This window comes from Malus sylvestris, chromosome 10 (assembly GCF_916048215.2).
Source record: "Malus sylvestris chromosome 10, drMalSylv7.2, whole genome shotgun sequence".
Taxonomy (NCBI): Eukaryota; Viridiplantae; Streptophyta; class Magnoliopsida; order Rosales; family Rosaceae; genus Malus; species Malus sylvestris.
In genome coordinates, this window is record NC_062269.1 from 34,846,742 (window position 1) to 34,869,797 (window position 23,056).

Genomic DNA, 23,056 nt, shown 5'->3' on the forward strand with positions numbered 1-23,056 from the left:
ATTATAAATTTAATTACAAGTGATGTCATAGGTGGTGTTGTCAATGCCAATTTGTTTTATGTTTAAAGAGTTGTCAAAGACCAAAATTAATGAAAAACTTACCCAACCTTATTGACATGGGTCATCTCAGGATCCATGTATCTTAATCTATCAAATCTATGTATCCGGATCATTGAAATTAGGTCAAATGGTTAAAGTTATAATAAATTTTAAAATGTAGTTATATTTGTAATCGTTAAATCAAATTTCAATAGTCCAGATACGTAACTTTGGTGAATTAGGATGTCTCAACCTTATACGCCGTGTGACCGTATATAGAACCCGTCCAATAATTCTGCCGATTTGTCGTTTTGCGAGTTACATCTCTCTATATCTCGTCATCGTCTCCCCTACTTAACGCGGAATTGCATACCTTCCTTCACGGCTCAGGAGCCCTAATTTCCCCAACTTCCATCAAATTTCAGGCTCCAATTTCAGCATTCGACATCTGTTCAATTCGAAATTCGTAAGTTAGGGTTTTGATTGGGGGCGAAATGGCGATGCTGTTGGAGGATATTTTGAAGTCGGTGGAGCTCTGGTTGAAGCTCATCAAGAAGCCCCAGCCCTACGTGGACCCTCATCTCGACCCGGTTCTGCTGGTTCCGGGTATCGCCGGTTCGGTCTTGAACGCCGTCGATGAAGAGAGTGGTGCGGAGGAGCGCGTCTGGGTTCGGATCCTTAGTGCTGACTACACGTTTCGGACCAAGCTTTGGTCTCGTTTCGATCCTTCAACAGGTAAATTCGTTGATAAGTTTGAAATTCCTGGGAAGAAATTTTGGCTGCTTTGTGTTTGGTTGCTGAGAAAATTATAGAATTTAGAGAGGGAAAATTCTGCTGGTTCTAATTGCACGATAAAGTTTCTTGTGTATACGAGTTGCCATAGTTCAATTTTGTTTCTGAAGCTGAAATTGTCTAACATACAACTTTTTCATATGAAGGGAATGCTTTGTGATACAAATGTGATAACAAAGTATCGTCTTTTTTTTATTTACATATACATAATTTGAAAACCAGCTCCGACAATTTGCTGGTTAACTTTTAAGAGTTTGTTACTTCAATTCATGTGTGGCACATGTGCCCTACCTACAATGGTGTATGGCAGGGCACGAAAACATATCAGCTCTAGCTTGAATTGTTTGGAAAGCTTTCTAATGCATTGGTCAATATCCTTGCACTCCCTCACATGCATATAGGAAAAGCGGGTTTTTGATTGGAACTATATGAATGCATTATATATAATTACAGCGGTGCTTCTATGGAGCAATAGAAATAATGATCTATTTGTTAAACAGGTAAAACTGAGTCTATGGATCCAAAAGCAAGGATAGTGGTCCCTGAAGGTAGATATGGACTTCAGGCAATTGACGCCTTGGACCCTGACATGGTATGTTACTACATTGTGTTGTGTGTTCTAAATTTGCATTACACATGTATTACATATTACTTACAGAAGATAACTTTGATTTTTTAGGGTTCTTTTCATGCATGCTCCTTGTTATAGATTTCTTTGTAGGTTTCCTTTTTTACACGCCAGACTGATATTTTATACCTTTTGCTTCTTTCCTTGCTAATTCCTACACCAAATGAAACTTCGTTTCTTCCCAACAACAATCTAGAACTCTCAAATAACCCTTTTATTTGCTTTCTATAATTTGTGCAAGCGGGTTTTTTTTTGGCTATTTATTTGTTATAAGTGGATGATTCATTACATGCCAAACTGATATAGCAGTGTTGTTTAAGTGAAAACTTATAATAATAATTTAACTTATCAAAATTTTGTACTGTATTTAATGCTTATATTTCTTGTTATAGGAAATCTTATCTCATGATTTCTTGAGTGGTTTTCTGGAGTAATGAGGTTGAACCAATGATAAAATTCTATTGACGGTTTGTCCCTTGCAGGTGATTGGACAGGAAGGTGTATATTATTTCCATGACATGATTGTTGAATTGACCAAGTGGGGTTTCCAAGAGGGGAAAACACTTTTTGGGTTTGGATATGATTTCCGCCAAAGCAACAGGTATCTGCTTTATTTGAATGCCACTTAAAAGTTCAAAAGATTTATTTGAAAGTTTATAAATGGTTTTCGCCCTTTCTCCAACTCAACATCGAATTGTGAAGGATTTGCTTTGTTTAGGTGTCCACCATGGTCATGGTTTTCAATATGGTTATGCTTTGTTTTCATTTAGGCTGCAGGAGACATTGGATCGCTTAGCTGCAAAATTAGAGGCAGTGTATGAGGCTTCTGGAGGGAAAAAGATAACCATCATAACTCATTCTATGGGGGGCCTTCTTGTGAAATGTTTCATGTGCTTGCATAGTGATGTAAGGAGTTCACTCTGCCTCTTGAGTAATAATATTCTTGTTCGTTTTCTTGTTTTGCTAAGGCCACCCCCCTTTCCTTCATTGAATCAAATGCAGCTTAATAATATGGTCTAATTTGTGTGTTACAAATTATATCCTATAATTTGATGCCATTTGTTTCACAGGTTTTTGAGAAATACGTGAACAAGTGGATTGCAATTGCTGCACCATTCCAGGGTAAGTGTTCATGTACAATTATTATTTGTATAACAAATTGTAAACTGAAGTTTAGTTTGAAGTCAACCTCTAATAGCTAGTTTGAAGTGTATAACAAAATGTAATTTGAAGTTTAGTTTGAAGTCAACCTCTAATAGCTTGTATAATCTCAGTTGTTATGCTGCTCCTAGATTCATTTCTAAAGGTTTAACTATTCAGGTGAAAGATTAAACAAAAGCTAATTTGTTGCTTTTCATTGTCGTGCAGGTGCACCTGGATATGTCACATCTACCTTTTTAAATGGAATGTCATTTGTTGATGGGTGGGAACAGAATTTTTTTATATCAAAATGGAGCATGCACCAACTGGTATGAGTCCATTGATATGGGCTGTTAACAACTTAACATTCTAGACCTTAAGCACATACACCCCATTTGTGGAATTTGAAACAAAATCGTCATTTTTATGGGGTGAAGAAACTTATTTGTTAGAAGACAATATTTTTAAATTAAAACAAAAAAAACATAAGATGGTAGACGTATTTGAAAGTATAGCATTTGATAAAAAATTCTTCATGAATTAGTTGGATTGTTAAGGGAAGATGCTTGTGGGTCCATAGACACACACATGTATTATATTCCAAATCTGTGCATTTCACAAACATATATTTCTTCTTTGCATCCATTTTTTTTTTCTTACTGAGGATTGTTGCAATGTTCCAGCTTATTGAGTGCCCATCAATATATGAGTTGATGGCTTGTCTTGATTTTCAATGGGAACATCCTCCGCTTCTGGAAATGTGGAGAGGTAGGCCTGATGGTGACGGGAAATCTCAAATTATGCTAGAGTCTTACCCCCTGGTAGAGAGCGTACAGATTTTTAAGGAAGCTCTTGCAAATAATACGGTCAGCGCCACCATATATTATTTGGTGTTCTTTTGAAATGTAATTTAAAGAAGAGTTTGCTTGCATGGTCCCTTCTCTCCTATGAGATGAGGTTGCATTGTCTCTTCTATCCTAGATTTTTTATTTTTTTTATTCTTCTCTTTAAAGTAATAATAATATCTTTATAAATTGGTTTTCCTTTTAATGTACACTTGTATGGCTTATCTAAACTTGCACTGCATGTTTTCATCATGTCAGGTCAATCATGACGGTGAAGATATTCCCCTACCATTTAATATGGAAATCCTGAAATGGGCTAATGAAACACGCAAGATTATATCTCAGGCGAAACTTCCTCCTCAAGTTAAATTCTACAATATATATGGGATGAATCTCGAGACACCTCATAGTGTTTGGTAATACCTCTATGAAATGCTTTAATAAAAAATTTCTGCTGCTTCCCTGCTATTTTAGATAATTCTAGGATAAAAGTTTCAAGTGGTAATAAAACACTTCCAGGTACGAATTTCTTTTTATCATGGCTTAGTTTAACATCTAAGTCACTACTCTGCAGCTATGGGAATGAAGGAACACCTGTCACAGATCTACAACAGCTGCGATATTTCCAGGTTATTATCGTTTCATGGTGGTGTTATGATGTGTTTGTATGATTTTCAAGGAGATTACAATTATAAAACCTAACCCAATTTCGCATTTGATCAGCCTAATTATGTATGCGTTGATGGTGATGGGACAGTCCCAGTGGAATCAGCTAAGGTTTGTCAACTTACCTGCCCATACTTTAAACTGGATTTTCACTCATTCAAATCTGTTTTGGTCATATGAATTGCCAATATTAATAAGCTTCCATTTTTGTGAATTCCAGGCAGATGGGCTTAATGCTGCCGCAAGGGTTGGAGTCCCTGGCGAGCACCGAGGAATTCTCTGTGAGCACCATGTGTTCCGGATACTGAAGCACTGGTTGAAGGCAGACCATGACCCTTACTACAACCCTGTAAACGATTATGTGATTCTACCCACTGCGTTTGAAATGGAGAAGCACAATGAGAAAGGTCTGGAAGTAACTTCTCTAAAAGAGGAGTGGGAAATCATCTCAGAATGCCAAGACGCTGATCACAAGAATTCTCATTCAGCCGCCGCTGATGAAAAGCCTGTGGTGAGTTCCATATCCGTTTCTGAAGTGGGAGCTGAAGCCTGCGCAACTCTTACTGTTCACCCTCGGAGCGAGGGAAAGCAGCATGTGGAGCTGAATGCTCTAAGTGTGTCAGTCGATGCCTGAATATAAGTAACGCATCCTCGGTTGTATTTCATGAAACAATGCTCTTCTGTATGTATCCATTTATGTGCTCGGATTCGCTTGTGTGATTGTAACGTGTAAATAGGAGCTGCTCATGATAACAGAGCTGCATTCTTTCGTGAATGTTGGATATGCAGGTGTCTTTGTATATATAACAAGATCTTCAATTCATTGGCAGATAATACAATGAGTTGTTCTAACTGATGTCAAATGACACTTTTGTGCCTTATTTCTTCTCCCTTCGTTTATTGTTCATGCGCGATAGGGTCTTGTATGCGGGTTGAAGTAGTTACATATATAACGATGAAATGATTTGTCCTAAAATTTCGATGTTATCTTATTTAGACGAGAATGGTGAAGCACTTAATCATCTTCTTTCAAGATCATGCAATTCGACGTACAATAAATAACTTGCGCATTAAGAAATTTAACTTTTAATTGAACTACTGTGAATCGAGTGGGGAACTTGCTCAATGGATTTCTGTATGCATAGAATGAATCAAGAACTTCAAACTGAATTTAAGCGCGCCAGAAATCTATAAAAATCGCGGTTGAAAACGTTGAAATATATTACGAAGTACACAAACTGTGCGTCAAAAATCGTGTGCCATTATATATTACAAAACTTTACACATAAGAGAATGAATCTTCACTGTATGGAAATCAGCTAGCATAGACAGAATTAAGGAAAGATTATTGAGATTTGAGAGACCGGCCGGTCGGTGCACGCACGACGGATGATCTTCTAAAAGATTAAAAGATTGAGCAGGGCAAGCAGCATAAATCGCAGAGGCAGCAGCAAAACATGGCAGAACAACTGCAATATATATACATAAGAAATAGTTAGTTGATTTTGATTACATATTTTACAGAAATTAATTAATTAAGTAGGAGGATATATTAAGAAAGAATGTTTAATTACCATCCGGCCCAAAATCCACCACCTCTGTGATGGCGATGAGATTTTGGTGGCTGTTGCTGCTGCTGATAGGGAAGTGACTGTTGCTGCTGCTGATAGGGAGGTGGCTGTTGCTGCTGATAGGGAGGTGGCTGTTGGTGCTGCTGATAGGGAGCTGGCTGTTGGGGGTATCCAGCTCCAGGACCATCACTTTTCATAGGGTAAGCAACTGGTGGTGCAACTACAACATATGGACCGCCTTGAGTACTAGTATTGTATCCTTGATGAACTTGTGGTGGTGGCGGATACGACGGAGGCGGATACCCTTGGTATGCGCCGGCAGGCGGCGGAGAGTATGAGATGGGGGGTGGTGGATATACCGCTGCAATTCGGTACGTCAAATCAAATTATTATTTTGTTGAAGATAATCATAAGTACTAATTAATATTACTACAACCACTTAAAACAATTTTGTAAATATGTATGGAAGATTTTTACCTGGAGCCTGATTTTGATGGTTGTAGTGACTCATGCTACAGATTTTTACAGAAAAAATGAATTTAATTAGGAGAATGCGGATTTAGGGTTTTGAGAGCATATGGTTTTATGTATATATAGTTGTTTAGTCCTTCAATATAATTTTTCAGACTTGGCGGCCCCAAACGCGTGAATATGTGAAGTTTCGTTGCATTTGTAGGAGAAATCTGAAATTCTGAAATAATCTATCGCCTCCATTTCTCCCTCCCTCTCTCTTAAGGCAGATTCTCTGCCCTTCCACTTCCCTTACCTTCCTATTTTATATGATCACGTTTAAGTCACGTCAATATTTTATATTATTTTTTTATAAAGATAATAAGATAAAAATAAATAGTAATATAAAATATTAACGTAACTTAACCGTCACCACACAAACAGGAAGGCTGGGAGGACAAGGGAAGTGGGAGGGCAGAGAATCTGCCTTCCTTTACATAAAACTCACGCAGACCTATCAGTTTTTAACACGTGGCATACTGACCTGCTCCTTGCTGGCTGCTTGTTTGTTTGTTTGTTGGGTGGTTGATGATGCTTTCAAAGTCAAAGGAGAAGCTTCTCTGCTTTATTTCCATGTTCAAACTGTGAAGTCTTGAAGACGATGGAGAGAATAAACACAATAGGGGCTCGTTTGTTGCACCGCGTTATGTGGGAGTAGAATAGCTAGGATTAGTAGTCCCATGCTTGCTTAAATAGTATTAAATTGGATTCCGTTCGACAACTGCTCTTATTAAGGCTTTGTTATTAACTTTTTAACACACATATTCCATAATTTGCATAGTAACACCTGGTGTACCATCACATGCACCGATCACATTGAAAAATCTCTCCTTACTAAGGCTTCGTTATTAATCCCGATCGAAAATTTGGTATTAGACGGGGCTAGAAAGAAAAGGAGGCTTCCGATTGCACCCCATCCCATCCGCGCTTCACTTAACAAAATTGCTCTTCTAGATGGACAGCAAGAACATCGGTTTAAATCCTTACATATACCTTACTCCTAAAACCTTCGATCGAGGCTACAAAGTAGAAGTGAAGAAGTCCATCATATTACAATTAGGCGGATAAAGACCCTGATTATGAAAGAACGGTAGCTTGCCGAGAAGTGGTTTGCTCGCTCAAAAGCCCCGGGTCGATCGTGGGTAAGGTACGGCTGGATTGAAGAAGCCTTTCTAGCCATGGAAATACATGTTGGAGTATAAGCCCCAACCCTTCAGTTTGGTATAAATTTACTTCTTAGATAAGCATTGGTATAAAGGAGTTTTCCAATATGCACATCCAACCATCTATTACTTCGATGTCTGTAATAAATTAATAATACTAGAGCACATAATAGAACTTCCGTGGTATGTAACATTAATCAAATCTCCCAACTGAACACCATCTCTAAATACAAAATTGGATGTAGTTACATGCCAAATTAACTAAATCATTAGCAAACATGTTAGCTTCTTTGGAATTGTGTGTCTATATATATATATATTATATAATGGTTAAAATTGCTATCTGCTCAATTAGATGTTACAAACCGATGGTAGCAAAGAAAGAAAAGAAAAAGCAGCAGCCAAATTTACAGTGAGTGAATACATTAGAGAGGTTAAAGTTTTTTTTTTTTTTTTGGGTGTAAAATATGAAAGTAAAAGTAAAAAATGGGAGGAACAAGTGTCCAAAGTGTGTGGAACACAAAAAGATGCTTCCACCTTCATCACCTGATACCCTTGAGCAAATTTCGTGGCAGAAACACACTGCAAGTTAATACTGAGGAAAATTAGCAACACCTTAATCTTCATTCGGTTCAAATGGGCAGGTCTCTGGTTTTCTCCCCAAACGTTCCTCTGAGAATTTCTCAAATACCCAGATCAATTTTACCGCCCAATCGACCTAACCACTCACTTTTACTGAACTCAAAGCAAAAACTGCAACATGGGTTTCAAAGATTTGGACTTTCAGTTGCCAAACCGGCGAGAAGTCTCTGCACAAAGGCTGTGTTGTCTGAAATTCCGAACCAGGAGCTGTATGTGAAAGTTGGCGCCAATTCAACTGGACCAATTCCAATTGGTCAGCTCGTTGGAGTGGTTGAGAAGGCTGCTAAGACTGGCGCTGAGGTTTTCTCTTTAGCACTCTGCTTTTTTGATTCTTTGAATGTGCCGGCATTTCGTAAATTCTGTAATTTGAAGAAGAACCCAGATGGAATTTGCGTTGTTTCTTCTGGGGAATGCTTGAATTTTATTGTTTTTAATCCTGTTGGGTTAGGTTAATTTGATTTTGGAAGCATTGTTGCCTTTTGATAATGCCTTTGTTTGCTCTGAGAGTGTGTTAATTTACTCCGAAAACGCCTTTTGCCCGTTAAATATATGTTTAGGGGATGAAAGTTGTTAAATTTCATCCTGATAGGAGTTAGCAACTGCATATAGTTAAATTATTTCCACTAAAAAGCGGTATTAAAGGAGAAACATTGCCGTTGCGATATATCATATTATTGTTTTGTTGCTAGAAAGTATGTTGATTCACGCGTTATCTGTAGTATGTGCCGTTTTGTCCATTATTGAATCATCATGAACTTCTTATAGCTTATGGTATTTGCATCTTTTTTTCAGGTTGTGATGGAGGCTGTTAATAAGCCTCGGAATATTACCTATAAAGGACTAACAGACTTAGTCACTGAGTAAGAACTAAATCGACGTGCTTTCACTAGCGGCGTATGCTTTCATCTTTAATTGACTTGTAATGATAACACTTTATAATATAGAGTAGAAGTTTAAGGTTGAACCTTTTACTTACAAGTAAGATTCACTAATCATGAAGGGAAATTCACTTATCAGGAATTTTCGTGTGATATGACAACAATTTGCAGAACAGATAAAAAGAGTGAAGCAGCAATTTTAGAAGTTGTGAGAAAGAACTTCGAAGATCACCTTATTCTTGGAGAGGAGGGTGGAATAACTGGAGATACATCATCTGATTATATGTGGTGCATTGATCCTTTAGGTTAGTATCTTCTAAGGTGCAGTATAGCTATGCTTGTGCATATTGGGGTTTTCAAGACTCTATCAAGTATGATATGGTTTCTGATATTGGTGTTTCGGAACATGATTTACTATAAATCAATTACCAGGTTGTTTCAGCTTTCATAATTCTTGCGTCAATATTTTTTACCATTACTTTTTCCATAACTAATAGTAGCTGTAAACCTTATGTTTATATAGATAGCCGAAAGTTCATATGAGTGAAAGTGTAGAGATGGACATTCTAACGGCTGAAATAAAATTGGAAAGATATTTTAGGGTGGTAGCTGGGGTAGCGTTTTATGTCCAGATACCCGTTATTTAACTAATAGTAGCAGTAACTTGAAAATTCCTTAGTTTTGTCTTATCTAACATCTGATCTCTTTGTAGACGGAACAACAAATTTTGCACATGGTTATCCGAGCTTTGCAGTTTCTGTGGGAGTTCTATTTCGAGGAAAACCTGCTGCTGCTGCTGTGGTACTGATCACATAGAATAGATTTTATTTGACATGTTGCTTGCATGATTGCATAATGTGTTAAGATGTCTATTTGATTTTCTTGTACTCCCCCCTCACATATGGGCCTCACTATTAGAGTCAAAAGTGTTATATTTCAAGGTTGCAATGCAATGATTTGAACTCAGGATCTCTTACTTTGTTACCATGACAAATGTTATTGATTTATCATTATTCTCAAAAGCTCAAACTGTTATGTGGACCAACAATTATGTTATACTATAATGTCTATGATTGACATAGTGGGGAAATAACGTGTTGGTTTTCCGTTATATTTTCAGGTAGAGTTCGTTGGGGGGCCTATGTGTTGGAATACTCGCATTTTTTCTGCTAGTGCTGGTATGAAAGTTCTGTCTAAATAGTTGTCTCTGCTTTATTTGATTTTCTAAGTATACAGTTGAGCTTTGATTGATAACCTGTGTTATGAACTTATGATAGGTGGGGGAGCATTTTGTAATGGCCAAAAAATTCACGTGAGCCAAACAGATGAGGTCAGTTATTGATTTTATTAGAAGGAAAAAAGCGTTGAAATTTGTAAGAGAGAATGATGAGCTATCTCATGTGTCAAGGCGTACTCTGTAAAGGTGAAACCATTTCATATTTCATTGAGGCTCATACTTTTCCATACTTCAGGTGGGACGATCACTTCTTGTTACTGGATTTGGTTATGAACATGATGATGCATGGATCACCAACATAGAGTTATTTAAAGAGTTTACCGACATCAGCAGGGTATATGTTCACCTTTTTTTCAGTATCAAGCTATTTTTATTTGTGCTTTAGGATTAATTAACTTCCTAGTTCTCTCTCTCTCTCTCTATGAGTTTAACCCTTTGTTCGCCTTGGTTTTATCCCCATATTGTAATGTTCAGGGTGTTAGAAGGCTCGGTGCAGCTGCAGTAGACATGTGCCATGTAGCTCTTGGGATTGTAGAAGCATACTGGGAATATCGGCTAAAGCCATGGGATATGGCAGCTGGTGTTTTGGTAATGTGTTTTCTCACACATGCATCTGTCAGGGTTTACAGCATAATTATTTTAATCCACAAGCGGTCAAATGAATGCTTATGTGGAAGTATTCATTGTTATAGCACACTCAACAGAACACCTTCATGTTTTCGTTTTGTTAAAACATAATAGTGGCCGTAGCATTTTCTTTTTTATCTCTTAATTTTAGTTTTATTGTTTTTCTAGCAATTTGGTCCGATTTAACTAGCATAATTCTATAGCAATTTGGTCCTATTTAACTAGCATAATATGATATTGTTTCTTTTCTAACAATTTGGTCCGATTTAACTAGCATAATTCTATACCAATTTGGTCCAATTTAACTAGCATAATTCTATAGCAATTTGGTCCTATATAACTAACATAATATGATATTTACTTAGTTTAACTTTCAATACATGGTAAGTTTTTTTCATTTTTATAGTCTGGTTGTACTTAATACTTGGAAAAAGTTGTGAATACTCAAAGTAATCATCAGGAATCAAGCACGTAACGAAATAATATGTCAATGAATAGTTTATTCATGATGAATATACAAATAGTAGACTTTCTGTCATTTACATATCCTTTACATTTTTATGGAAAGTATTAGGAAGTGTCGTGTAGGAGTAGGACAATCTAAATCTCATGTAACAAGATGCTTAAACTGATGCATGAAGATTTAGTTCCCCTTTCCCTCAGCAGATATTTTAGTGACCAGATGTGTGACTTCAATTATTCATAGAATATGTAATGCAATTTTGAGCAGATAGTTGAAGAGGCCGGAGGATATGTTACGTGCATGGATGGCGGAAAATTTTCTGTATTTGATAGATCTGTCTTGGTATCCAATGGTGTGCTGCATGGCAAGGTTAGTCTTATCTTCTTCTTTATCCAGAATCTGTTTACAAAACCTTATGTGTTGAGATCTAACCACGTTATATAATGCATGATCTTAATTTTCATTGCCCTTCCGTTACTACCACTAATCTCATGAAGAGATAAGTTTTCCTTTCCCTTTTCCATTTTTGTCCTCCAATTTTTGGGTTAGGGTAGGTCGGGGGGAGTGAGTAGAGCGCAGATGATTACTGTAACTCTGTAACAGAGCTCTGAGTAGTGCTTTAATTTCCTTTGAAAGACGTCGTAGATTGTAATTGTATTAGATGCACTAGTGGGTTTAAAGAAATAATTCTAGAATTTATTTATTGTACAAAGCAGCTTTTGGAGAGGATTGCACCTGCAACTGAGAAATTGAAGAGCAAAGGAATCGATTTCTCATTGTGGTACAAGCCGGAAGATTACACAACAGACATTTGATGCACCTGTCAGTTCTTTTTTCTTTGTTTTTGCCAGTCATGCTGAGAACATATCTTCAACAGGAAGGTGGTCTCTCATTGTTTCATTAGCGACGTTTACTGTAAATTACATGTCAAGCGCAAATGATATGTATTATATATCAGCATGCTTTCCTTTACTGATATGAAAATGGTGTAAATTACAGCATAATGTTTCGTATGTTGCTATAGACAAGTGACCGGAATGGGTTTTAATTGTTCAAATTCAGAAATAATCGTCGTTAATGATCATGGACCGATCTTTGTCGTCGATCCTATGTGAAATCATTTTACTCACTTTACTGAAGAAGTAAGAAATAAAAATGTGAAGTTTGGGGAGTTGTTAAAAGTGTATCATTGTTTTGTTATTCTGTTCCGATCATTTCTTACATATCCACTTCTCTCATTTCTGCTTTAATAAAAAGGCCCAGAACGTTATTTCTGTGCTCATCAGCGAAGTTGTTGAGTACTCTGCAAGGACGAATGACGACGCCCTTGACGATAACTAGCCCTTTCTTCCATTTCCCACCTCACTGCTCGATAAGTTGCTTAAGTTTTGATCATTTGGAGCTAACTTGGTAAGGATCTTTCACTATGGCTTCATAGTTATGTGGGAGCTGCTGCTGCTGCTGCCGCCTCACTTGCTGTGCTGCTGTCCTTTTCTCTACTTCCTTAACTTCTTTCGCTGCTGCGGCTTCCTGGTTGTTATCCACCGACAGTTTGGCCTGATGATCAGCAGCTCTCTCTACTGCTGTGGGTTTAGAGACAGTCGGCTTTGCTTTTGCTCCTTTCTCCGCTTCTACCTTACTGTTAGTCGGTTGCTCACTAGGCTGAGACTGAGTGTGAGGCCTCATCTTGTGACCAACTGGTCCCCATCTCTTCATGCGGTTCTTCAATTCAGTGACATTTTTACTTTATATAGATAGCAAGACAGGGCTAAACTAGTTGTTTCTACGAGTGAGGACTACAGTTTTTGCTTGAAACCCAAGAAGATCCCCTGCGAACCTTTTATTCTTTGGTTTCGGTCTCTCAGAATGTTGATATCAAGCATGATTAGCAAGCAATGGCTTGGAAACTTTGAAATTTTGACCATGTGGGAAAGCACTAGATTGGGAAGTACTTTCGGAAAAGCCTTTATTCCATACGTGGTAAAACTTTTGTTTGTTTACGTGGTAAAAGCTTCATTCTCAAATCATATATCTGGCATCACATCCGATATATTATTCTCGTTTATAATGTAACCATTGTTTTTGCAAGTGATCATGAGTGTGGGAACATAAAATATCACGATCAACAGGAACACGCCACATTTGCAACTTATCAAATATGACTACTTTATCCTTGAAGGAATACACAAATCATTAGTCAAACCTTAATGGACGACTAACATGTTACATTCTTTACGAAAGTCCTAGAAGCCCACAATCAACATACGCCTCTGAGCCCAATTCATCGCAAACGGTCGAAGTTGATCGCAGTTCAACCTACGAAGATTCTCTGAAGCATATTCCAAGAATCTTAGAGGAATATTCTAAGAATTTAAATTGAAGACTCCCGAACAACCTTCAAGCTGACCAGTTTCTACTGCCAGTATCTCTTTTCGGAGGTGAGTTTTTGCTCCTGCAGTTGGAAGCTTTGTTGTTTTAGTAGGATTTGATGATTTTATGAACTAGTTTTCTGAAAAAAATGAAGAACATGAAATGAACAATGGCAGTTGCTCTATGAAGGAGAGTGCATTGCTCTCTATTTCATTCCTTGTATTTTCTTAGATCCGATTACGAGGGGAAGCCATCACGCATAAAGTGTGATGCTAGTAGGATTTCACACGGTTCACTCGTATAAGAGTGATCACGTGCACCGCATGGGTAAACTTAAAAACACCAATCACTAATACACGTGACTAACTCTACATCGTTTAGATGTTCTCATCTAGGCCGTTCATTCCATTTGAATATTGGGGACTTTAACGAAAAACTTCTGATACTGTTCATTTTAATGAAAAACCACATTTTTACAATAAAAAGTCAATCATGGTACTATTCACTTTATCCTTTATTTTGTGTTTATCGTTAAAACTCAAAATTTTCAAACATTTTTCATTAGTTTTCCTTGAACCTTCATACATTCAAAGAAAGAACATTTGCTTCAATTTCGAGCTGCACTGTGATGCACTCCAACCCTTTGATCTTCATCAGCAACATCCTTATGCTGCAACAAGTTTGTCACTAAATTCTTGTTTAGTTAGTGACTCACAGTGGAACGAAAGGGTTGGGTAACTTGGGTTAATCACGCTAGCTAACTCATGAACCCGAGTTCCAAATCTTCAAAATTGAGTTTGTTTAGTTCTACAAACTAAATAATAATGATTTATCGTATATAAACAGTCACTTTTGTTCAGTACCAGGATGATGATAAACGTCCCTTATTAATCCTGATTAAAGAATAATGTTACGCAGAAACTGGGAATTAATTGCAGCATCAGCACATCTAGCTACATGCGAGTGTAGTTCCCGTAACCTATATATGAGTGCGCTATATGTTTAAATTCCGTGAGCAGTGATTGGTTGTCTTGATGGAATTTCGGCCTTCTGAGTTCTGAGTGTTTTAGTTCCCCTTCCTCCAATTCTTGCTGAGTTGCTGGTGTGGTGCATCCTTTGAAAATTTGGAGCTAAAACCACGCATATATATACTTGGTGTACGTATACACATACATGTATTTCATTAACTGGCTCTGAATATATAAGAAATAATTTATTCATGTGACTGAGATACAAATACATGCTACAGTAGCAAATACTTCATACTAGCTAGTATATGATCTCAAATAACCGTATATGAGGTAAGTTATCATTATTAAATAGTCACATATATAAAACCCAACGAAGAAAATATTTCACTACATACGTGTATTGTATATATAGAAAATACCATGGGAACTGCGGACTAATTTAAGCTAAGGTCGAAGTTACTTCTGTCACATTTGCTTGATGAATTTTCAAGCCCCCCTTCCATTTTCCACTCCAGATTTCATACAGACCAAAGTGAAGCATGTTATCGACACTAGCGGGCAGAACTTCAATTCTCAATGGCGGGCTGGTTTTGTCAGGAATTGTGAATCTGCCTACATTTGGATCCTGCACTACTTTAACTTTGGTCCATTTGTACTTGCCCCTTTTCCCTACCTTGGCCATCAAGAAAGCTTGTATATCTCTCCAACCAAATGAACTAGGTGCCATTTCTACGTCTAAGCTGATTTGGTATGTCTTCGTAGGCATTAAACTAACTGAGCCTGTTACTTCTAGCCAAGAAACCTGTTTCAGCTCCGCAGGGTCATTAGAGTCACCTTTGGATAGCCTGCAAAATGTATAGTATGCAGCCAATTATTCACATAGTGAAGCCGAAACAAAAGGGCTTGCTGATATTAGAAGTGGAAACTCCTATATATAAATTGCATATTATATTTTGTCATATACTCGATGTGGGATCTTATTCTCCAACAATATTTAAACCTTAATGAGTGCATAATAACAAAAGGAGACTGTCTAAACTACATTTACCAAGCAAAAATCTCAAAAGGCGGGACAAGCACACATAAGTGGAGTAGACGCGTAGCTCCCATACTTATGAGAAATGATATTAGCATTTTCCTATTACCAGATGTATATAACCAATTATATTTAAGATTTTGTCGTAGTTCCAGATAATTGACTCCTTACTTCTTAGGTAATTTCCAGTAGTGTTCAACATTGCCCCATACAATGCTAAGTCCCCGTGGTTTGAGGATGTAACTATCTCCCTGTAAAACACAAATATACAATTAATCTCTTTTTAACAGAAAGGGATTAGATATATGCGAAAGATTGTTTTCCGATATTAACAAGACATTTAGCAATGAATTAAAAAATTTGTGAGGCCTTTCCTGTTTTTTTATTTCATCTTCCTCTGCTTGGAAATGAGGTTTAGTACTCAGAGACATTTCGAAACCTAACTCGGTTTTCTTCTTCTTCTTCTTCTTCTTCTTCTTCTTCTTCTTCTTTATACTGCTGCTGCAGTTATGTTTTCTTCTTGTTTTCTGGCACTATATTCTTCTTTTGGCGCGGTTTTGAAGATGGAGAACCTCTAGTCTAACCTCTAGCCTTTTTATAAACCCATGATCCAGTGGGCCGAAAAGAATCTAATGCCTCCAGAAAACAAAACGAAAATGTAACCAAAACAAATTAATAATGAAATTGAATTAGGCATAGAGAATCAAGTGATTGGTTTTGACTTGTTACAAGGTCCCTTGCCTTTTATTTTGAAAGGTTCCTTAGCTTTTTAAAAGAAGAATATATATATATATATATATGGATTGCTAGTAAACGGTATTGAATAAATGTTCCAACGTGCGATATATTTTCTTTGATTACTATGTAAAATATGAATTAGTATTAGAATTAAGCCAAACTTTATAAGTCAACCTATTTTCCCAATTTTCAACGGTGGCAACCACTTGTTAGTCAGTACTACGGTCTAGTAATATTCCTCTTTATTTAGAAGTAAGAGGTCTTAGGTTTGAATCTCATGAATGGCGAATTCGATACTAAATTAAGTTGCACATTATGTGGTTTACCTGAACTCTCCATCCCTTTAATGTGAAAATAGATCGATGTACTCAAAAAATAAAATTGTGGCCGCCACTTCATATACTGTTTCTTAATTTTCATTGCCCTTTCGCTTTTCGGGAGGCAAATTGATGCGGGAGCAAGCATACACCTTAGAAATTGCTCACATGCATTGGAATTGGAATAGGAATAATAATGGCAGTGCACTTTTAATTACTTAGAAATTTGTTAAGCCCATTTAGAATATGGTGAGTCTTTTAGGAAGTTGTAATTCATTTATGCTTCCTTTATCTTTCCTTTAACTTATGACGTAATACAACCATTTGGCAGACTTAAATGAATTAAAATATTATTTGCTTTGTGCAATTGAAGTGAGTTGTTTCTCCTTCTAAAATCAAGCGTTTGGCTTGGTCGTGTGAGCAAATCCACGATTAGCAACGTCGAGCGTGTTTCGTTGCCCCTGGTTGAGCGATTCCTAGGTTTCTATCCCCTGTCTTTTCGAGACACTTTGTTTTCTTTTCTGCATCACCAATCATATATAAGTTTACCACCAACGCATAATTGTGACATAAGAGAAACTATTAGATGCATGAACCCCCTACGGCTATTGCCTATTGGTTCTTTTCCAAGGGTATATTTTGCAACTCACACTTTTGGTGACGCAAAGCATTTCGATATATGGATCTCCTCGAATATCACTATTGTTGAGCCAAAAATAATCACAAGGTGACACGTGGATTTTTGGGTGAAAAGGACAAAATTACCCTTAAGGCACATCGAATTTCCTACGCGTGAACAGTGGACAGTCATTCCTCAATCAAGTCAAAAGTGCTCAAAAAGGATAACAAATTCAAAATTATTTCATCCATCCTCATCTTATATTCACTACAAGGTAATTATTCCATAACCTTCAAAACATTCCATATAAATTGAGTTAATTGGCCAATTAGTGGATTAATTACCTAATTGATCCATTAATTGTAGGCCTGGCAAACGGGTCGTGTATGTCGTGTTCGTGTCGTTTTCGTGTAACACCTGTTATCTTAACGGGTCGTGTCGTGTCACACCTGTTATCTTAACGGGTCCTTAACAGGTCGGGTCACTTTACCCAACGGGTAAAGTGACCCGACCCGTTATGACCCGTTAAGAAAAATATATTTTTTTCTTAAATTTGCACATACCACACATTACCACATAAATATTACTTCAAAACATTAAAACATATTTGTCATTTAAGTACTACATCTACACTTGAAAATAAGAGCCTAATAAAAAAACATCCATACACTAGTCTATTATAAAATATTAAATGTGCAAGGATATGCAAAATGAAAGAGTTTTTGTTTTCAAGGTTGTGAAGCCTTTCTCAAAAGTTTAAACCTTGCCAATAGAACTCAAAGTTTGAATGTTATTTCTTTTACAAAATCCTCAATTTTCATCGATCATCATAGGGAAATTGTATTGGAACTTTGGCTTGATCAATTGCCTTCAAGAGTTATGTTGATGATGTTTTCGGTAAGGTTTTCCACGTCAGAACTCTCTTTCGCATAAACTAAGTATAGAAAAACCAAACATTAAAAACCATTCAAATTATACAAACAAGATTGACGGTTGGATCATTGAAATTAGTTTCATAGAATTCGTATCTCATCCAAACCATAGATACTTAGACTTTATTTATACTTTCATTAAGTATAACATAAGATTTTGTGGTATCTACTTGTGTAAATATTTTAAATTGACGATCAAATTCATTCATTGTATTCGTATAGGGTCAACAAGTGTAGTTGTAAAAAATCATCAAAATCGGAGTTAAAATAACCGTTAAATCGTGATTTTTTGTTTTATAACCGTCGAAAAACTTTGTCTCATTACTTGATCTCTGAATGTTTGTTTTTTGTGATTTTTGGCGTATGCGATCTCGAAGCATATACAAATAAGTTTGACGGTTGGATCGTTGAAATTAGTTTCATAGAATTCGTATCCCATCAAAACGATAGATTCACTAACACTTAGAGTTTATTTATACTTTCATTAAGTATAACATAAGATTTAGTGGTATCCACTTGTGTAAATATTTTAAATTGACGATCGAATTCATTCATTGTATTCGTATAAGGTCAACAAGTGTAGTTGTAAAAAATCATCAAAATCGGAATTAAAATAACCGTTAAATCGTGATTTTTTGTTTTATAACCGTCGAAAAGTTTTGTCTCATTACTTGATCTCTGAATGTTTGTTTTTTGTGATTTTTGGCGTATGCGATCTCGAAGCATATACAAACAAGTTTGACGGTTGGATCGTTGAAATTAGTTTCATAGAATTCGTATCCCATCAAAACGATAAATTCACTAACACTTAGAGTTTATTTATACTTTCATCAAGTATAACATAAGATTTTGTGGTATCCACTTGTGTAAATATTTTAAATTGACGATCGAATTCATTCATTGTATTCGTATAGGGTCAAAAAGTGTACTTGTAAAAAATCATCAAAATCGAAGTTAAAATAACCGTTAAATCGTGATTTTTTGTTTTATCACCGTCGAAAAGTTTTGTCTCATTACTTGATCTCTGAATGTTTGTTTTTTGTGATTTTTGGCATATGCGATCTCGAACCATATACAAACAAGATTGACGGTTTGATCGTTGAAATTAGTTTCGTGTATCCCATCAAGTTCAATGGTGTGTGTATATATATATATTTATTTGTTATGTAGATTTAAATATATTTATTTTGTACGTATAATTATTATAGTTTTTTTAGGGGTATAATATTTAATTTAAAATTTAATATATATATATATATATAATTATTATAGTTAATATTTTGGGGGTATAATTATTATAGTATATATAATTATTATAGTTAATTTAATATATATATATATATAATTATAGTTTTAAACTTTTTAGGGGTATAAAATTGTTAAATTATTATATATAATTATTACAGTATTTTTTAGGGTTATAAAATTATTAAATTAATATTCTGCTTATCGTGTATCGTGTTACCCACGTGTATACCCGAACCAACCCGTTATTTTAACAGGTGCTTATCGGGTTACCCGATAATACCCGATTCGTTATCGTGTCGACTCAAACACCTGTTAATTTCGGGTCGTGTCGTGTCGGGTTATCGGGTCGTGTCAGGAATTGCCAGGCCTAATTAATTGCCAAATAAATTACCCATTACACTCAAAAATTACCCAAAAGGCCTGCCGCTCTCTCTCCCAAGAGGGCCAGCCATGCTCTATATATTGAACCCCATTTTCTCTAAAAACCTAGGTCCACACTCTTGCAAAACTCCAAAAACTCTCTAAACATTTTTTTTCTAAATTCTAACTTTGGCATCGGAGGTTCTTCGGCCAAATCCCCTCCATTCATCGTGGGCGCATGAGGCTTTGGGCCTTAACCAAAGGTGTTAATTGTTTTGTAGGCGCAATTTTGTCCAAGATCAAGGAGGAAGAAATTTGCATCCACAAATTGGTGCTTTTATTGAGAGAAGAGACACACTCGTAGAAGACTCCCGCATCAAAAGGTTTTTCTACTTTCTTGTCCATTTGTAGATTTTTCATACGTTCTTATTATTAGAATTTTTTGTTTGCAAAGATTCTTTGATAAAACGTAAAAGAGAAATACAATGGCTAGAAATTTAGAAAATTCCACAAGTGAAAATTCCAATATTCAAAAAATGGGACCGCGGTGGCCACCACGGTCACCACTACCCGCGGCGAGGTCCATGGCACCGCTACCACGTCCTGAGCCGTGCCATCCAAGCTTGCACGGGCCCAAGCCCAAGTCGTGCCATCCAAGGCCCATGGCACCAAAGCCATGACCCAAGCCTCGTACTCGCATGCACTGAGCAGCCTACTTCTGTGGCCAAGCCTGCTCTCACAACCAAGCCTGCTCCCACGACCCAACCTGCTCCCGCTGAGCAGCCCACTCTCGTGGCCCAGCCTGTTCTCGCCGAGCAGCCCACTCTCGTGGCCCAGCTTGCTCCCGTGGCCCAGCCTGCTCTCGCCAAGCAGCTCACTCCCATGGCCTAGCCTGCTCCCATGGTTTTCCAAGCAACCAAAATCGATCCAAGATTAGTTACCGTTCCGGCTCCAAATATCTGGATCGACGATCGAACCGGGAGTATTTTCACCATATTTTTCTTTGGATTTGACATTTCCCAACTCAAATCTTGCGCCCGAAGTCTACCACACTTCCATTGTTCAAGGAAACACATTCCTTCCAAGCTATTCCAACCCAAATAGAGATGAACACTTGTCTCGACAAGTCATAGAGTTGACGAACGCCCTCGCACAGCTAACGACTTTGGTGAACCAGCTCTTGCAGCGCACCGAGATGCAACGTGCCTCAGACGAGGTGTCCCGAAGTAGGATAAGGGCAGACAAAGAACCTTTCTAGCAGCGTCCCAATAAGCAGCCACTCGACCAGCCATGAACTGAGTATTCTGGCAGTGTACACTTCCGATTGGGCCTTCGAAATAACGTATACTTCTGTTTTAGCGTGCGGATGAGTGTGCACTCTAGACTAGGCCCACAGACGAGCGTACATTCATGGTTGAGGTCACACTCTGATAGTCAACATGAGCAATCTTCTAAGCGAAGTGTTCATTCGTGGCTAAGCCCGTAAAAAGCATCATCCACTTCACATCGGAGTAGGCAGCACAACGGACGGAGAGAAGCAGTCACTCAATCCAGCTCAAGTTCAATAGGCAGCTTGCAAAAAACTCGCTCGCTTGCTAGGGATGCACCACACTCACCGCATCTGCGGCATAGATGAGCCAAACACATAGAAGAGCAGCCTAGACTAGCAAGTCGAGGTTGAGGGCAGCCGAAAACTTCACTACCCCTAACAAAGGCAAATTCAGGAAGAAGTAGGGAGATTATTGACCAAGCTATTGAGTAATTTCCAACACAACGAGATCACTGACGATGCACTACGATGGAACATGACTAACATAAGCAGGTCACCCTTCACAAATGAAATCGAGTAGGCAGAGCCTCAACGCGAGTTCAACATGCCACATTTCATATCTTTCAAAGGGGATGAAGACCCGAAGAGACACTTAAAGCACTACCGAATCGCAATGATCCTCTATCGAAACAACGACAATCTCATGTGTAAGATATTCGCCACCACTGTACAATGCGATGTGCAAGATTCGTTCTACACCCTGCCATCACAATCTATTCAGAATTTCGACAAACTTTCTTTGGTTTTCACCAAAGAATATTCATCCTATCGCTCGATCAAAAAGAAGTCCGACCATTTGTTCAATGTCAAGAATAACCCAAAGGAGTCACTTCGCGACTATGTGAAGAGGTTCAAAGTAGAGAAGGTAAAGATAGTCAGATGCAACGACTCAATAGCTAGAGCAGCCTTCCAAAAAGGACTTCCAGCAGACCACCAGCTATTCGGAAAATTGATCATGAAAGAAGATATAACGCTGGCAGACTCTTTCGCTTTGGTAGGGGAGTATGCACTTTGGGACGAAGCTTGCCAATGCACATTTAAGGACTTGAAGAAGTACCCGACATCACCTCCCTACTATCCAAACCGGAAGTAGCGGAGGACTTATTCGTATGTTTGACGATATCTAAAGCAACAATATGCTCTACCATCATGCGATAAGTGTTAGGGGCCCAACTACCTGTATTCTACAGTTCAAAAGCTCTCATCGATGCTATTAGAAATTCAAAAGCTAACTTTGATGATAGTTGTTGCAACTCGGAAGCTCAAGTTTTACCTTCAAACGCATGCAGTTATCCTCATGATGCCCTATTCTGCCCAATCCAAACACGCGACGATAAAGGAGTAAGACGCTGATGAATGCAAAGTTTCTGACGAACGTAACAACTCAGCCCCAAAGGCACGCCAAAGGCAGATGAACACTAAAAAGACACACTCGGAAGCAAGTTTTGTCTTTGTCGCCCCAAAAGATTCTACATAGGAGCAACGTGTATCAGCAGTTGATCACCATTTCTTGCTACGTGTCACACAATCCTAGCCTACCACACATTCACGACATAACAAAGCGGCCCAACGATGCCTTGGAGGTAGCCGAGGTGTTACAGGTTAGTACAACTCCAAACTGACAAGATTCCATTGTAGACTACCTGGTCAATGGCACATTCCCTAAGAAAATATTGGAGCCTAGGAATCTCTAAATCAAGGCAGCATGCTACTACATGTGGAACAACATTCTCATTTGAAAATTCTACACCAGACCACATCTTCGCTTCCTAGTGCTTCCCGATGACTTGAAGGTTCTAAGCTCAATCCACGAAGGTGTTTGTGGAAATCACTCCAGAGGTCGATCCTTAGCACAGAAGGCTCTTAACGCGGGCTACTACTGGCCTATCATGCACCAAGACGCTAAGGAGTTGTACAAAAGTACGACCACTGCC

The 23,056-nt window shown here is 37.7% G+C and overlaps 4 protein-coding genes across 4 annotated transcripts; 2 read left to right on the forward strand and 2 right to left on the reverse strand.

Annotated features, from left to right (window-relative positions):
* Positions 1 to 386: 386 nt before the first annotated feature.
* On the forward strand, positions 387 to 4,991 carry LOC126586455 (lecithin-cholesterol acyltransferase-like 4). The gene is made up of 11 exons (XM_050251296.1): positions 387 to 774; positions 1,332 to 1,423; positions 1,942 to 2,060; positions 2,230 to 2,365; positions 2,530 to 2,581; positions 2,828 to 2,928; positions 3,283 to 3,465; positions 3,703 to 3,860; positions 4,019 to 4,073; positions 4,168 to 4,221; positions 4,331 to 4,991. Exons 1-11 carry the CDS (start codon positions 534 to 536, stop codon positions 4,742 to 4,744), a joined length of 1,605 nt encoding a protein of 534 aa, XP_050107253.1. The 5' UTR covers positions 387 to 533; the 3' UTR covers positions 4,745 to 4,991.
* A 316-nt stretch (positions 4,992 to 5,307) lies between these two features.
* Positions 5,308 to 6,324, reverse strand: LOC126586725 (cysteine-rich and transmembrane domain-containing protein WIH2-like). Its single transcript, XM_050251662.1, has 3 exons — positions 6,159 to 6,324; positions 5,685 to 6,042; positions 5,308 to 5,579 (listed from the first exon to the last, which is right to left on the reverse strand). The coding sequence occupies exons 1-3, from the start codon at positions 6,190 to 6,192 to the stop codon at positions 5,516 to 5,518; spliced, it is 456 nt and encodes a 151-aa protein (XP_050107619.1). The 5' UTR covers positions 6,193 to 6,324; the 3' UTR covers positions 5,308 to 5,515.
* A 1,549-nt stretch (positions 6,325 to 7,873) lies between these two features.
* On the forward strand, positions 7,874 to 12,372 carry LOC126587265 (phosphatase IMPL1, chloroplastic-like). The gene is made up of 10 exons (XM_050252306.1): positions 7,874 to 8,296; positions 8,789 to 8,856; positions 9,046 to 9,179; positions 9,587 to 9,675; positions 9,995 to 10,052; positions 10,152 to 10,204; positions 10,347 to 10,445; positions 10,586 to 10,699; positions 11,469 to 11,570; positions 11,918 to 12,372. Exons 1-10 carry the CDS (start codon positions 7,991 to 7,993, stop codon positions 12,014 to 12,016), a joined length of 1,122 nt encoding a protein of 373 aa, XP_050108263.1. The 5' UTR covers positions 7,874 to 7,990; the 3' UTR covers positions 12,017 to 12,372.
* A 2,393-nt stretch (positions 12,373 to 14,765) lies between these two features.
* LOC126587266 (protein PHLOEM PROTEIN 2-LIKE A9-like) lies at positions 14,766 to 16,116 on the reverse strand. Its single transcript, XM_050252307.1, has 3 exons — positions 15,957 to 16,116; positions 15,750 to 15,833; positions 14,766 to 15,387 (listed from the first exon to the last, which is right to left on the reverse strand). The coding sequence occupies exons 1-3, from the start codon at positions 16,007 to 16,009 to the stop codon at positions 14,982 to 14,984; spliced, it is 543 nt and encodes a 180-aa protein (XP_050108264.1). The 5' UTR covers positions 16,010 to 16,116; the 3' UTR covers positions 14,766 to 14,981.
* Positions 16,117 to 23,056: the final 6,940 nt, after the last annotated feature.

Coding starts and splice junctions, on each gene's coding strand:
- LOC126586725 (XM_050251662.1), bottom strand. CDS start 6,192: ATGAGTCACTACAACCATCAAAATCAGGCTCCAG. Junction 6,043..6,158: donor CCATCAAAATCAGGCTCCAG/GTAAAAATCTTC, acceptor ACCGAATTGCAG/CGGTATATCCACCACCCCCC. Junction 5,580..5,684: donor GGTGGATTTTGGGCCGGATG/GTAATTAAACAT, acceptor TATATATTGCAG/TTGTTCTGCCATGTTTTGCT.
- LOC126587265 (XM_050252306.1), top strand. CDS start 7,991: ATGGGCAGGTCTCTGGTTTTCTCCCCAAACGTTCCTCTGAGAATTTCT. Junction 8,297..8,788: donor CTGCTAAGACTGGCGCTGAG/GTTTTCTCTTTA, acceptor TCTTTTTTTCAG/GTTGTGATGGAGGCTGTTAA. Junction 10,053..10,151: donor CATTTTTTCTGCTAGTGCTG/GTATGAAAGTTC, acceptor AACTTATGATAG/GTGGGGGAGCATTTTGTAAT.
- LOC126587266 (XM_050252307.1), bottom strand. CDS start 16,009: ATGTCTCTGAGTACTAAACCTCATTTCCAAGCAGAGGAAGATGAAATA. Junction 15,834..15,956: donor GAGGAAGATGAAATAAAAAA/ACAGGAAAGGCC, acceptor TATTTGTGTTTT/ACAGGGAGATAGTTACATCC. Junction 15,388..15,749: donor TACTGGAAATTACCTAAGAA/GTAAGGAGTCAA, acceptor TACATTTTGCAG/GCTATCCAAAGGTGACTCTA.
- LOC126586455 (XM_050251296.1), top strand. CDS start 534: ATGGCGATGCTGTTGGAGGATATTTTGAAGTCGGTGGAGCTCTGGTTG. Junction 1,424..1,941: donor ACGCCTTGGACCCTGACATG/GTATGTTACTAC, acceptor TGTCCCTTGCAG/GTGATTGGACAGGAAGGTGT. Junction 4,222..4,330: donor TCCCAGTGGAATCAGCTAAG/GTTTGTCAACTT, acceptor TGTGAATTCCAG/GCAGATGGGCTTAATGCTGC.